Source organism: Cavia porcellus, unplaced genomic scaffold, assembly GCF_034190915.1.
Source record: "Cavia porcellus strain 051 isolate PalLab524CR breed Dunkin Hartley unplaced genomic scaffold, mCavPor4.1 scaffold_25, whole genome shotgun sequence".
In the NCBI taxonomy this organism is placed as follows: domain Eukaryota; kingdom Metazoa; phylum Chordata; class Mammalia; order Rodentia; family Caviidae; genus Cavia; species Cavia porcellus.
The window spans coordinates 20,099,784-20,115,392 of NW_026947508.1; the positions used below are offsets into that span (position 1 = coordinate 20,099,784).

The following is a 15,609-nucleotide window of genomic DNA, read 5'->3' on the forward strand; positions in this document are numbered from 1 at the left end:
CAGAGCAGTTCTTTATTTAACACATGAAGCCTTTTCAAGGTCCCTGCCTTCTACCCGTTTGTTTCTGTAAGGTTCCCATAGCCCCCCATAAGCGCCTGCTTAGCAACATCCTATGCCATGCAGACTCAGCAGAGAGCCAACCCCGTGCTCTGACTCCTGTCTTTTTTCTTTTTTATTGGTACCGGGGATCAATTGGTACCTGCTTGCAAGGCAGGTGCTTATACCGCTGAGCTAAATCCCCAGCCCCTCTGACTCCTGTCTTTAACCCAAAGATTCACACAAAGAAGCTTGCCCTCTTTCGGGCTGGTCACTGGTATCCAAGCACACATTCTCCAAAGCTGATAATTGTGATGCACTCTGTCACTTTCTATAGGCTGGAGAGGGCTTGGAGCACTGTGCATATTAACTCTCTTAATTGTTCCAAGGAACTTGGGTGTTATCATGAAATCTCTGTTTGGCAAGTAAGAGGCTTGATGCTTGGAGAGCTTAGAATCAGCGGTTTGCTCCAAAATCTAGACTCTTGACCTGTGTACTCAGGCCAGTGCTGCTTTAGACATGGGCCTGGGACGGAGCCCAGGGCCCTGTGGTTGTTAAGCAATGCTGTACCACTGGTTGCATTACCGGCCCTGTCCTCTTGTTTTTAAATCTTTTGTCACAAATAGCCACAGTATCTTAACATCCAGCAATACTTGAGTGTCAGCCCCGACAATTCTGGGGTTACTGTGATGACAGCCCCGTTCCCCAAGCTCTGTGCTGACTCTTCCTACTCCTCCCTAAGCCCTGGGGGTTGAGCACTGTTATCAGCCCGATTTTAGAGCTGAGAAAATAGAGAGCTAGAAAAGTTGACCACACAGGGGAAAGCCAGGATTCCCACGCTGGTCCACCCAGCATCACAGCTCTACCAGAGGTCACAACCGTGACTGTGACTCCACAACTATGTCTGACCCACACAGATATTTTGATTGGCATGTGAAAGGTGGGTGTGCTTTTTTGTTTGGGGTCTGGTTTGATAAGCTTTGGTAATTGGGCTATTTTTTAAAAAGTGGGCCCAAGCTGCAACATGGTGACCATCAGCACTGAGAAACAGTAGCCACCTTTAGATGGGTGGCTATAAATCCTGCTCAGCATGCTGAGATTTTTGGTGCAGTGAGGTGTGAGGATGCACCCCACCTCCCTGCTACACCTGGGGAGCAGGAAGCAGAATCACTTGCGGGGCTTCCCTACACCCTGCCTCTCCTTCCCGCACCCCTCTACTGGTACCGGCCACAGTGAGATTCAGCTCCATCAGGGTTTGTCCTTTCTCTGTGCTGTGTCAGGGCAGGATAAGATCACAAACTTCTATACCTGTTTCCCCAGGGGGTTGTCTCTGCCTCGCCAAAGTAGTGTGTTTGCGTAGTGTGTTTGCATGGTGGAGGTGTGGCTTATTCATTCAGTGTATCTGCTCTGTGCTGGGCCCTGTGCTGGGCACTGGAGGTGGACAGGTGCCCCCAGACAGATATGGTTGTGGTTATTTCTGCAGGAGCCTCCTGTGGTCTGGACTCAGGTAACTGAGAGGATGCAGTGTGTGATGGCTGAACCCTCCAGGCCAAGCTAGGAATTTTGGGCTGTGTCTTGTAGGTACTAGGGAGCCATTGAAGATTTTTGACAATGCCCCAGGAGCTAATGGGTTCCCTCATAGGAAGAGGAGCAGGAGGGTGAGAACTTGAGTTATGTGGATTACGTTGGCAGGTTGGAAGAGTCAGCAGTTGCCATGTGGTAGGCAGCTGGATATAGGAGCCTGGACTCAGAAAAGTTCTGAATCAGGCTTAGAGACCAGAGCAGTAATGAAGTGACAGAGAGTTGACCATGAGGAGAACCATAACAAGGGAGAGGGGAAGCAGGACAAATGGAATAGCTCATGTCCTCCATTACAGATGAGCAAGCAGCATGCAGAGGAAAGCATTTTGTGTATAACCTCAGTAGTAAGCATTGTTCATTCATTCATTCAGTAGATACTCATGGAAGCCCTGCTGTGTATCCAGGACCATGCCAAGTACTGGGATACAGCAGTAAGCATGGCACTTATACTCCAGGGGGCAGGTTCAGAAAACAAATTAAGTATTCTGTCCAGTGGTGGTAAATAAAAAAGCTAAACATCACTGAGGGTGATAGCTGTTTTTCTGTGGGATAATCAGGGAAGGCCCCTCTGATAAGGTGATATTTGAGCTGACACTTGAAAGAAAAAAATGAGCCAGGTAGGTGTACAAGGGAGGAGTGTTTCAAAAAGAGGAAACTGCAGGTACAAAGGTCCTGAGGCAGGTATGTGCTTGGCACATTGAGGGAGGAACAACACCAGCAATGTGGCTGAAGCCAGTGGGAGCAAGGCAAAGAGCACTAAAGGGCCAGAGACTGCAAGAGACTTGGATGGGGGCAGGAGAGAGAGCAGCTGGGGCCTGGGGCCATGGGAAGGACTTTTCCTCTTCAGAAGGAAGGCCTTACAGGGTTTCAAGCCAGGAGACACAATCTGACGTAGCATAACAAGAGTACTGTGGTGTCTGTGTCCAAACAACCTGGAGGTCAGCGTAGCAGCAGGGAGACCAGTGTCCCATCCAGGTTGGAGGTCAGCACGCTGCCAGTGGAGGGAGTGAAAAACGGTTGGGCATTGGGCATATTTTAAATGGTAGAGGGTACAGAGTTTGCCAACGGATGGGTTGAGGAATGAGGGAGGAGTTGCACTCAACAGAGATGGCGTTGTCACTAGGTAACGTGTAGATCTGAAGGGAGTTCAGTGTTAAGTGGGTTAAATTAGAGCCACTTAGTATTTTTACATTTGCTTTAGGTGCTGGGAATCGAACTCAGGACCTTGCACTTACCAGGCAGGCACTTATGCCACCAAGCTATATCCCCAGCCCCTTCAGAGCCACTTAGATGTCTGCTCAGATTTCAGAAAGGCCAGAGACCAGCAGCAGGTCCACATTAGCCCCTTCCCCTCCCCGAATTCCCAGTCCTCCCCATCTCTGGGCCCGCTTTCTCACACTCTCATTCCTGCAGTCAGGCTGGTGGCAGCCTCCCCACGCTGCCTCTGACCCCAGCCCTCTGCCCGTAGGTTGTACACAGGGACCTCAAGCCCAGCAACATCCTCTTTGTGGATGAGTCTGGGAATCCCGAGTGCCTGCGCATCTGTGACTTTGGTTTCGCCAAGCAGCTTCGGGCTGAAAACGGGCTCCTCATGACGCCTTGCTACACAGCCAACTTCGTGGCACCCGAGGTGAGTGGGGACAGTAGGACGGCTTGTGTCTGCTCCCAGGGCCCCACACTATCCAGTACCGCATGTCCATTACCTTGACCTAGGTACCAAGGGCTGATCTAGCCCACGGCTGGGAGCCTTGTCCTCCCCTTTTTGGGAAAATGTGGCCGCTGACCTTTTGACCGATCACCCTTCCTTGCCTTCCTGCCAGGTGCTGAAGCGCCAAGGCTATGACGAAGGCTGTGACATCTGGAGCCTGGGCATCCTGCTGTACACCATGCTGGCTGGGTGAGTGCCTCGGCCTGTGGTTCCGGCACGGTGGTGCTTGGCTCATAGGAGAGACTCAGCCCTGCCTCGGAGTTTGGCCCTGGCTTTAGTAGCTTTAGGAGCATGAGGTCAGAGGGGGAGACAGGGCCTCCTGCCCCACCCTGGCCCCAGGATGGAGACCGAGGCTGTACCCACCCAGGCTGTGTGGGTTTATCTCCAGATATACTCCATTTGCCAATGGACCCAGCGACACACCCGAGGAGATCCTGACCCGGATCGGCAGTGGAAAGTTTACCCTCAGCGGAGGAAACTGGAACACAGTTTCAGAGACAGCCAAGGTGCGTCTGTGAGGCCTGGGGAGGGGAGGAAGTAACTCAGCCAGGGCCCTGTGGCAGGTCGGGAACAGGCTTTTTGCAGCCTGTAGAATGTTCACAGATCCCTATTCCTGTAATTCTCTGAGTAAGAGGTTCCCTGGCAGACCACCTGCTGTTTCTTTGAGTAATGGGCCCTTCCCAGTTCTTGGCCCTCGGGGCAGAGGGCTGCATAATCCTTTCCCTTGTAGAAACAGCACAGTGGGAGACACAGGTTGCACACAGTGACAGGTCCCCCCAGCCAGGAGTACAGAGAGTGGAGGCGCAGAACAACTCCCCATGCCGTGCAGAGGGCCTTTCCAAGGAGGTCACAGCCAAGCTTTCAACATTGGCAAGAGTTTCTAGAGTTCTGTACCCAGCACAGGTTGAGCCCTTTATGAAGAGCAGGTGTTATCCCTGTGTCTCAGAGTAGGAACCGAGACCCAGAGAGTTGAAGTGACTTGCTCTGGGCACTCAGGTGATGAAAGAAAAAGTCAAGTTTGAACCTGAGACTGTGTGACCCCAGCCCTGAAGCTCTTCCCACCTTCTCACATGGCTTTCCAAAGGAGAAGGCGGAAGGGAAGGAGTCTACTGGAGCGCCTCGAGCAGCCAAGCCCACAGAGCGGAAGGCCTTGCTCTGGGGAGGGCTTGCCTGTGCAGAGAATGGATCAAAGGGTTCAGGCCAGAGATGGCCAAGCCTGGTTGCCTTTGGTTCCCCACCAGTGGGACAGAGCTGTCTGCTATCACCCCTTTTGCCCACTGTGTCCCCAGGACTTGGTATCCAAGATGCTGCACGTGGACCCCCACCAACGTCTTACAGCCAAGCAGGTTCTCCAGCACCCATGGATCACCCAGAAAGATAAGCTTCCCCAGAGCCAGCTGTCCCATCAGGACTTGCAGCTGGTGAAGGTATGGCCACCCAGCCTGCTGAGTGTCAGGGGCCAGGTGGGCCCAGTCCCAAGTGGTCTGGATGGGGATCTGGGGTGGCAGAGCCAGGTCACTAGCCCCACATCTGTGCTAGTGACCAGGAGGTGGGGCAGAGGACGGAAGACATAACTGAGTTTTCAGGGAGCCCCCAAGCCGTCACACAGTAGTGTCACAGTGCTGTCATTGGCTCTGGTTCTCTAGGAGACATAGCTCCTAACCTCTGAAACCTCTTCCATCTTCCAGTCTGATGGGAGAGACAAGACCAGCCCCTGCTGATCCCGGATAGGTGGGCTGTGTGGGCTGTGGAACACTAGGGGGCGCTGTCCTGGTCCTCAGGCATGTGTGCCCTCTCCACTCACTTCCCACCCTTGTGATTTGACCCCTGCCCAGGGAGCCATGGCAGCCACGTACTCCGCACTGAACAGCTCCAAGCCCACACCCCAGCTAAAGCCGATCGAGACCTCCATCCTGGCCCAGCGGCGAGTGAGGAAGCTGCCGTCCACCACCCTGTGAGGGGCTGGGGCATCCAGACCACAGGGCGGTGCTTGATGGAGGCAGCATCCTTCCCAGAGGGAGCAGGCCTGAGTTACAGGGCCAGAGCATACTGGAGCCCCAAGAGGCCCTGGAAGCAGCCATCCCAGATACCCCATGAGGGTGTGAGAAGTGCCTTCTCCTTCCCCAGGATGGACTCTTCTTGGCTCAGGCTCAGCTGGTTGAAATTGATTCACCATACAAACTTTTATCTTTTTAAGGGAAAAAAAATGACATCAACCACCATGGATTTTTACAAGATCCATTTGCCTTTCTGGGAGTGGAAATAGCTAGTGCAGCCCTAGAAGGGGCAGAGTCACACTGCGGCTCTGTGGCTAAGACTTCTTGGAGCAGCTTTGGGGTCCTGTCATGGGGACCCCATGATTGGCCATCCAGAGCCATCTGCACATACCGGCAAGACAGCCCAGCACTGCCTCTCAGAGCTACTGGCTGTTTGGCAGAGCTCTCCGAATCCCCACCCAGAGACTCTTCCGTCTGTTTTGTCGGGGGACTAGAACCACTTCTGCTAGAGCAGAGGAGCCCGCGCTGCTGGCTCCTAGGTCCTGGCTCCAGCCACCAGCATCCACCTGGCTCCCCTGCCAGGCCCTGCAGTCAGGTTGGCAGCCCCAGGAGAGGATGTGGAGAGCACTTTCTGGTGGGCTTCTGTGGGGTCTGCCACCAGACAGGATTCACTGGAGATCAGAGGGCTGGCCGCAAGGTCAGCAGCTTTTTCCATTTCTTCCTCAGCTGGTAACTCAGGGTTCATCTGTCCATGGCCTTTCTAATAAACTTACAAGTGAGTTGAAGCACACAATCTTCCCCTTTTACATCCTTGACTTTGCCCTCTGTCTGCTACTGGGTGTCAAGGTCGTTAGCAGCAACAAGATGGGCCAGGGCCAATCAGCCCAGCTTCTTGGCATTGGTTCACTGGAGGAATGTGCGGGAAACCCTTGGGCCTTGCCCCAAACTGCTGTCAGGGGGCCCATTGTGGTCTTGATAATGTTGCCACTGGAAACAGAATGCCAAGCACTGTGAGTGATGTTACATGTATATGTTTTAATGTTTTGTGTGTTTTTTGTTTCATTTTGTTATGAGAAACTAGGGATCAAACCTATGATCCTGCACATGGTAGGCAGGCACTGTACCTCTGAGCGCCACCCCCAGCCCTATCTCATTTCATCTTACCCTGTGGGGTAGATGGTCCTATGCTATTATCTCCATTTTATACGTGGAGAAACAGGCACAGAGTGGGGGATGGCATTTTCTCAAGCAGGAAATATTTTCTGAGCACCTGTCCTGGCCCTGCTCCATGTAAAGAACAAGCTGGAGAGCAAGGTGAACCAGGGAGAGCACAAGGTCATGGTCTTACTGCCCAGCAGGGGAGATGGACAATTAACAAACCCAGGTTTGCTCCTGATAAGAGCTGCAGTGAGTTAAACTGGGGTGAGAGACTGGGTCAGGGCAGGCCACTCTGGGAGGTGACCCAGAAGCTGAAATCTGAATAGTGAGAAGGGGCCAGCTGAGAGTGGGCAGCAGAGGGCACAGTTAGGACAAAGGCTCCGAGGGGAGAGCAGGCCGGGCATGCTCAGGGGAAGGCGGTGCAGTAGCTGTGACCTCAGAGCCAAGTTTGTACAAAATGAAGTTGGGAGCCCGGAGTGGTGGCGCACGCCCTGAATCCAGGGCTCTGGCTGAACCTATGTTTTACTAAGAGCTGAGTGTGATTTGTATGAATATTAAAGTTTGAGAAGTGCTGGTTCAGGGGTGAAAGTGAAAAAAGGAGGGGAGCGCTTAGGAAACAGCAGAGGCGGGGACACCTACATAGGAGACAGATGACACCTCCAGACTGTTGAGAGCTGAGACCTTGGGGACCAGGGCCTTTGCTTGTTGCTTTTTAGTTTCACTACTTTACAGATGCAAAAGCCAGGGCTTTAGGGGTGAAACATCCAGCTACCATGGAGGGAGAGTGACAGCTGCTCAGCTCTGGAGCTGGCCTAGCAGTGTAGGAGGGCGGCCCAGCAGCCCATGGACTGAGGAGCCCTCCTCAGCACCCAGTGCCACATGGCACTGAGCCCTTGAGCCATGTCATGTGTGTAGAGTAAAACCCACATTTCCTGTCCTCGCCACCTCCTGAGCTTGTCCACCCTGAGCCCTGTCACCCCAGCTGGGATCCTGTCCCCCTCCTTTCCCACATGCAGTTTGTGTCCACTCCATCAGCTCTGTCTCCTGTACAGGTGGGACCTCGCCAGCCTCCCGGCCCACCTCAGGTTTTGGTTCTTTTCCTCCAGCCCCAACAGTTTCCACTTAGGATCACAAACCTGATCCAGAGTCTGCCCTGAAGGGACCCCACATGGTTCTCGAAACAGAGCTATGGTGTCCCAGCCTGATCTCTGGCCCCCAGCATCCACTTATAACCTGTCGCAAGCCCTGATCTTGCCATGCTCCTGCATCCACTGGCTTCTTCTGCCTATGCACCTAACCTAAAAAAATTCAAATGACACCTCCAAAAAGCCAGCTGAGGGGCTGGGGATTTAGCTCAGCAGCATAAGTGCCTGCCTTGCAAACGCGCAGTCGAGAGTTCGATCCCTGGTACCGATAAAAAAAAAAAAACAACCAGCTGAGAGCCCTGGGGTGCTTGGTGATGTATTCCATCTCTGACACCACTCTGGTTTGGAAACAGCAGAGGATGTTTCCCCTTCTCCACAACTGACCCTGAAGTGTGTGGGTTGTGCTTTGTTCACACTCATGGTCCCACACTTGTCACACGGTACCTTGGTGCTCAACCAGTGTCTGTTGATCAAATGAGCAGAAGAGAATGCAGGGAGCTGGGGAAGCAGAGAACCAGAGCCTGGAAAGGCAGCGGGGAGGAAGATGAAGAGAAACTGGGGCTCTGGCTGAGCATGGTGATATACACCCGTAATCTCAGCATTTGGGAGGCGGAGGCAAGAGGATTGCCACAAGTTTGAGGCCAGCCTGGGCTACATAGTGAGTTCAAGGCCGGCCTGAACTACACAGTGAGACTCTGTCTCAAAACAAAAAAAAGAAAGAAACTGGGGCTCTGAGGCACAGAGTAGTTATGCCTTGGCCCAGGCAGAGTCAAAATGGTGGAGGGGAGGCCATAGATTTTTCTCAGTAGCTCACCTTTCAAACCAAAATATTATTCCTCTCCACACTCCAAGGTCCACTTGCTGAATAGCAATTGTTCTTATTCACTTCACAGCAAAAATCAAATGAGTGAGTGAATATGAATGTGTCCAAGTTTTACCTGGCACCAACTGGGCGTGTTGACAAAGTCCTGTAGCCCCAGCTAGGCAGGAGGCGGAGGCAAGAAGATTGTGAGTTCAAGGCCAGCCTTAGCAACTTAGTAACATCCTTTTAAAAGCAGGGAGGGGGACTAGGTACTGGATTTAATCCCTAGCCCTGAGAGAAAAAGTAAGTTTAGCTCATTCCAGTTTTCACAAGGTTAGGACACTGAATTCTAGAAACACACAGCTCCCAGCTCCTAGCTCCCAACTCCTAGCGTCTCTGATAGGAGCTTCCCTTTCTAGGTACTGACTCTCTGGGCAAAACCCTCTAACAAAATGGCCCAGGCTAGGGAAGCGCATTGTCAACTGAGATGTCTTAGTCCACTTCCTTTGCGAATAAAATTCAGGCCAGATAATTTATAAAGAATAGTGAAAGAGTTGCCGGCCCAGATGAAACACTGTAACCAGAAAAGGCTGCAGCTAAACTCCTCCCCCACCCTGCCCCCTATGGACTTGATTGTAATTCTATATCCCCATCCTTAAGGACCTGTGCGCCAATGAGATATCTGTACATCCCTAATGGCCTTTGGGGCACTGCCCTAAGCTTAAGCTATTTAGATCCCCCACGCCACGTGTCCGAGGGAGTTCGCCAGAGGGAGTTTGCCAGAGAGAGTTCGCCAGAGAGAGAGAGCTCGCCAGACTCCAGCGCGCCAGTCTCCACTCCCCGTGTTCCCGGAGACACCACCGGCCCCGGGTACAGAGATGCCCGGGGCCGGCGACGGGGGCCCCCTCCCCGCATTCCCGGAATAAAGCCACCGCTGACCACTACTTTTACGGCCGTCCACTCCGCTCCATTCCTCCCGCGGACTTCTCCTCGCCTCCCCCTTCTCTCAGACCTAACAAATAGGAGTTTATGTAGCTGATGGTTCTGGAGGACGAGAAGTTGGGGAATCTGGCCCTGACATTTGTTGAGTGTCTTTCTGTTGCCTCCTGGCATGGCAGAGGGCATCCCATGTTGAGACAGCAAGAGCGCTAGTCGAGCCTGTCTTCCTCTTCTGATAAAGCCGCTAATGCCATCACTGGCAGCCTTAGGACCTCATGGAATCCTAATTAGCTCTTGAAGTCCTCAACTCCAAATGCCATTAACATATGAATGGGGATTATGTTTCCAACACATAAACTTTTGGGGGCCACACTCAACTATAGCACCAGATGTCCCCAGGTTCCAGAGTCATTCTTTCCCTGAATGACTCAAAGGCCATGCCTGAGAATGTCCCCTCCCATGGACATTCTCTTAAACAGGTGCTCACGGGTTGGGGATTTAGCTCAGTGAGTTCAATCCCTGATATCGACAAAAAACATACAGATGTTCACTATGCGAAGTACCCAGGACCAAGTGCTTTTAAGGTTGAGTTTTATCGAATCTTCATGTGAGTAAGATATAATCAATCCCATTTCACATACAAGAAAATCAAAGTTCAGACGTGACTTTCACAAGGACACAGGTAAGTCACAGAACTCATGCTGACATAGGTGTGATTCTCAGAGTCACTCTGCAAGGGATTTGGCCCCACCTCTGCTGACGAGGGTGCCCAAGACCTACTTACACATTCCTCAGATCATACAGTACCTGTACCCTTGGGATCTGATCTCAATTAGAGGACAAAATTGTTAGAAAATTCTATTTTCCAGCCAGGCATGGTGGCTCATGCCTGTAATCCCAGCACTCGGGAGGCTGAGGTAGGAGGATTGTTGTGAGTTCGAGACCAGCCTAGGCTACAAAGTGAGCTCAAGGCTGGCCTAAACTGCATAGAGAGACCCTGTCTCAAAAAAAATAAATAAATTCTTTTTTCCAGCTGGTAAATAGTAGAAAACAAGCTGGGAAACACGGGGGTGGGGGTTCCGACAAACAGTCTGAACAGGCAGTGAGCTTCGCATCACCTGGGCTGCAAACACAGAGAACTAATGAAACCTGTCAATGTCTTACAGCTGATTTGTTTTGTTTTGGTACCAGGGATGGAACTCATGATCTTGCGCTTGCCAGGCAGGTGCTTGTGCCACTGAGCTAAATCCCTGGCCCTGTTTTGGTGTTTTGAGACAAGATCTTGCTATGTAGCCTAGGCTGGCCTTAAACTCTTGGCAATCTTCCTGCCTCAGCCTCCTGAGTGCTGGGATTAGAAGTGTGTGCCACCACGCCCAACATTAGAGTTGATTTCTGTTTCCACAGAGCAATATTTATCTGCGCTGACATGTTCCCTTTGGCTCAGAGACTCAGATTTTCAATTCTTGGCAAAGGCATCATGATCCTCGAGCATTTCTTGAATTTTACCCCCTTCCATACCATGTTTCTCATGATTATTTCAGAGGTAGACACTCTGAGCAAAAGCTAGTTTCCTCCTCATGTTAAGTATCCAACATTTAGTACCTTGGTTAACACCTGAATTTAATTCTTTCTTTCAACTGTGTCATCAAAGGACAACAAAGATCCTGCCAAGCCATGATTTGGCCATTTATTTAATGCTGAGGAGTAGGCATGATTTGTTGAGTTCTTGTTACACCAGGCAAGACACAGGCATCACCCTTAATGCTCAAAGGTATTATGATTTCCATTTTACGAGGGAATCGCTTCTCAGCCTTTTGGCTAAGATCAAGTGTACAACCAGGAAACTGAGGCTAAGGGAGGAAATATGTCCTCAAACAAGGAGGTAGCTGAGTTCTTTTTTGGTTTTATGAGGTGGGCATTGTATGTCGCCAAGGCTGGGCTCCAGCTTATGGGCTCAAATGGCCTTCCTGCCTCAGCCTCTCCGATAGCCAACACTATCAGTGTGTACCATCAGACTTCTGTTTTTTGTTTTTGCCTTTGTGTGGTACTGGGGATTGAACTCAGGGCCTTGTGCATGCTAGGCAAGCACTCTACCAATGAGCTACATCCCCAGTCCCACCATCAGACCTCTGAACCAGATTTAAACCCAGGTCTGTCTGACACAAAAACTCATATATGTGCTACTATTTGCCCCTCATGTATGGCTGAAATTTCATCTCATGATGACTCATAAAAATCTCACAGTCAGAAGCTCTTTGAAAGGTTAGACTCAGCCTCTGCCCACCATAGAAATTCCCCATAGGTGGCTGCCCAGTTTCTACTTGAATACAGCTAGCATTGGAAAATCCACCACATCACTAGGCAGTCCCCATGCTGCTAGGAAGTTCCTCTGCTTTGAACTGAGGTCTTCTGAGTAGTTTCTGTTTCTGAGGGGGAGGGTTCCCACTAACTCTGGGGGACTCAGAAGAGAAATGACTCAACAACCGGAGAGGGAAATCTCCATGATACCCCTAGAGAAGGCGTGTGCACGCCTCAGGTGGATACTGAGGCTGCGCTGAGGAGAAAGACCACGCGGAGAGCAGGAGGACCCTGCAGCCCATCACTCTGGGGCCTCTGCCACAGCCTGGCTGGTCCCCTCCGCTGCCACTCCTGCTCATCTCCTCTGTGAAGGCAGCAGCAGGGGGGGACATAGCACTGGACGTGCAGTCAGTCAGACGCGAGGCTTGACCTTGCTGACTTTTCCTCATGTGTCAGACAGAGCTATTGCGAGCACTAAGCAGAGGGTGTGTGGTGTGTGTACAGTTATGAGCAAACACGGCCAGGACGAAGGGAGCAGGATGGAGTCATTGCTGGCATTTAACCCCGAGTTAAATGCTGGCGTGGGGCTAGGTCATCCTGGGTTTATTGTTTAAGGTTTTTCCTGAGGTATGAGCAGTCCTGGTTTGATCAGTCCGGCTTTACACTAGCCTGTGGGCAAGTCATTTTAACCTCTTGGCCTTGATTTTCCCCTCTTTAAGGCAGGATTTAGCCAGGTGGCACACATCTGTAATCCCAGCATTTGCGGAGGTCGAGGCAGGAGGATCACAAGTTTGAGTCCTACTTGGGCAACTAAATTGAGACACTGTCTCAAGATAAAAAAGGTCTGTGGATGTAGTTCAGAGGTTAAAGCACCCTGGATTCTGGTTTCTCTCTCTCTCTCTCTCTCTCTCTCTCTCTCTCTCTCTCTCTCTCTCTCACACACACACACACACACATACACACACACACACACACACACACGTGGGGGTTAGTAGTAAAGCACGCTTCTTGGTGCAGGTGCAACACGGTGACGCTGTAGCGCAGGCCCTGAAGTAGATGAGTACTGGCCTCGTGTTGACACAGTCCCTCCTTCCTGCCAGAGCTCTTGCTTCCCGGAGAGAAGTGGTTTCATCTGGGGAACCTTACCCCAGTGACACAAAGGAACTATCTTATAAAGGCCTTTCTTTTCCCCTCTGGCCCCAGATGGTCTTTCTGAGTTATAACTTGAATTTGTGACTCAATCTGAGACCTTTGCTAATAAGTAATTTCCTGTTTCTCCTCCCTCCTTTGGGTCCACCCCACCCCCACCCTCAGGCTGTGGGCTGAACTGAGAAATGAAGGGGCAGATGACACATGTCTGAGTTGGGCAAGAGGCCTGCCCCTGGGAGGAGCCTGGGGTCACAGGCGCCCCAGGTCAATAATCCATGCAGAATCTCCTTCCCAGGGCTGGACTGAGGCCAAGCTGGTCCGTCACCTTCACCGTTATAGAGCTTTACCCTTAGTTACTGGGCTTTTGCACTGCTGCAGGGAACGGGTAAAGGGGCTGAGACTCACTTTAAGGATGGAGTAGAAGACTCCGTCTACTGGGGATGAGAAGGCCCGGATTCAGTCAGATCAGGAGATCAGCAAAGTCCTGGAAAAGTTGCTTGGTTTCTCTCAGCGCCATTTCCTTCATCTGCAAACCATGCTTAGAGGGTTGTGAGAATGACTGACAGAGCCGGGCTTGGTGGTGGTCATCTGTCACCCAGCTACTTAAGAGGCTGAGGCAGAAGGGTCTCAAGTTTAAAACTAGCTTGGGCAACCTAGCAAGACTCTGTCTTGAAAGAAAATAAAAAGGATTGGGGGTGTAGCCTAGTAGCAGAGCGCTGGTCTAGCATGGGTAAGGTTTTGGTTTCAGTTTCCAGTTAAAAAAAAAAAAGAATGCTAACTGAATCTTCAGAGCCAGAACCTTCCAGATCTAAGTGATCTTAACTCAGTGCTCAGAGGCTCCTCAGGCATGTGGAAATGATGTGTAAGATGCCCAGTAGGGTAGGTATTTTTCTGGGAGGAGTGGGTATAGGATTGTCACCAGTATCCTTGAACATAGTAAGAAACATGATATTCAGGGCACAGATAGCTAACATGTCTGCCTTGCAGAACAACCGTCATGTCCCAGCAGATACACGATCTAGGCTGAAGGAAAAGATGAAAGCAATTGCTCCTTGCTCTCTGGAGCACTGAGCTTCAGAGAGGTTAATGATTTAGCCAAGGTCACCCAGAGTTCTGAAGGAAGTCTGCTGTTGGGCCTGGAGTGGCAGGGCCACTGTATGTCTCTGCAGGTCAGAGGATTCACCCTCTCAGGATGTGGCTTCCCCACATTCACTTCGGCTGTCAGAGACCAGTGGGATCCGTGTTCCAAGAAATCCCCACAGGCTGTGTGACAGGCAGCCACTACTCAGATGTTTTCATTGAAAACTGACTTTGCTTGCCCTAGAACTCAGACCGAATTATACAGTGTGGATCTGTCTGCACCTGACTTCTTTGTGTGACAGTGATGGCTGCAGATTCACCCTCCGTGTTGCAAGTATCAGTCATTGATTTTTTTTTTTTGGTACCAGGGATCAAACTCATGACCTCATGCTTGCCAGGCAGGCGCTTACACCACTGAGCTAAATCCCCGGCCCTTAGTCATTGATTTCTTTTGCTAAGTAGTGTCCCATTGAGTAAACACAAGTTGCCTGATCCATTTATGTACTAGCATTGCCATTAGTTTCCTCCTCTGTCTTTGGCTAATAGGGATTTGCTTCAGTTTTTGTGTAGGTATGCATTTCTCTTGGGTAAATATTTGTAAATGGCATTGCTGTCCCACAGGACAAGTATATGTTTCTTGCATAAAAAGTTCCTAAACTGTTTTCCAAAGTGGCTGTACCATTTACACTCCCAGCAGGAACATATGGACATTCTGGTTGCTTCAATCCCACACCACGCTGGGATATTAGTGTTTTTAAATTGAGTCATTCCAGGGGCTGGGGTCTAGCTCAGCGGAGCAGCACCTGCCTGGCAAGCGTGAGATCCTGAGTTCAATTCCTGTTTCCCCTCAAATAATAAATTTAGTCATTCTAGTGGATGTGAATGCCTTCTCTTTGTGGGTTTACTTTGAATTTCTCTAATGATTAATGACATGGTCACCTTTTCATGTGCTTACTACTATTCCTATATATCTTGTCTGTTCACACCTTCTCCACAGTTTTAAAATCATGTAATTTTTTAGCTTATAGATAATAAAGAAATTGTGTATTTTCTGGATACAAGACTTTGGTCAGACATATCATTTGTGACTATTTTCTCCCACTCTGTGATTTACTATTTCATCTGAAGAAGAGGAGTTTTTAACTTTATGAGGCACAATTTATCAATTTTTAATTTTTTTCTCTAAAAAGCTTCCCACCTATCTGTCCTAAAGGTTTTCTTCTAGAGAAAATCCACATAAGGAAAAAATTCTCAGGGCTGTCACTGAGCCCTTGGTACCAAAGCACTATGCCATTGTAACTTACCCACCACGAGTGAGTCAGGAAGCAGACTGCAATCATCACCACTGAAAAGGCGAGAAATCGAAACTGGGAGAGGTAACTAATTTCCTCAGGAGTGCACGGAGGGTAAGGGGCAGAGCCGGGATTATGCCGGGCCAGGTCTGTCTCCCTGGAACTCTCTGCTCCTAGATTGCTGCTTCTGCTTCTGCTTCTGCTTCACCCAGGCTGTAGTTAGTTTTCTGGGAATTTTGTCTTCGTTTTTTAATTGCCCTGGATAGTACTCCATTGTACAAATTTCTTCATTTGAAGAAATTAACATCTTAACAGTACTGAGCCTTCCAATTCGTGAAGACATGGATCCTCATCTATCTGATTATTTATTTTCTTATTTATTTATTTATTTATTTTTGTCTTGTTGAGACAGGGTCTTACTATG

The 15,609-nt window shown here is 50.3% G+C and overlaps 1 protein-coding gene across 4 annotated transcripts in view; it reads left to right on the plus strand.

Annotated features, from left to right (window-relative positions):
• Rps6ka1 (ribosomal protein S6 kinase A1) overlaps positions 1 to 6,366 on the plus strand; it is a 36,166-nt gene extending 29,800 nt beyond the window's left edge. For all 4 annotated transcript variants that reach the window (XM_005004269.3, XM_023565684.2, XM_013154024.3 and 1 more), the window contains 5 exons: positions 3,086 to 3,247; positions 3,438 to 3,514; positions 3,714 to 3,831; positions 4,615 to 4,752; positions 5,161 to 6,366. In XM_005004269.3, coding sequence (XP_005004326.2) covers positions 3,086 to 3,247; positions 3,438 to 3,514; positions 3,714 to 3,831; positions 4,615 to 4,752; positions 5,161 to 5,283 — 618 coding nt within the window. In that variant the 3' untranslated portion in view covers positions 5,284 to 6,366. The remainder of the gene's footprint in view (positions 1 to 3,085; positions 3,248 to 3,437; positions 3,515 to 3,713; positions 3,832 to 4,614; positions 4,753 to 5,160) is intronic.
• Positions 6,367 to 15,609: the final 9,243 nt, after the last annotated feature.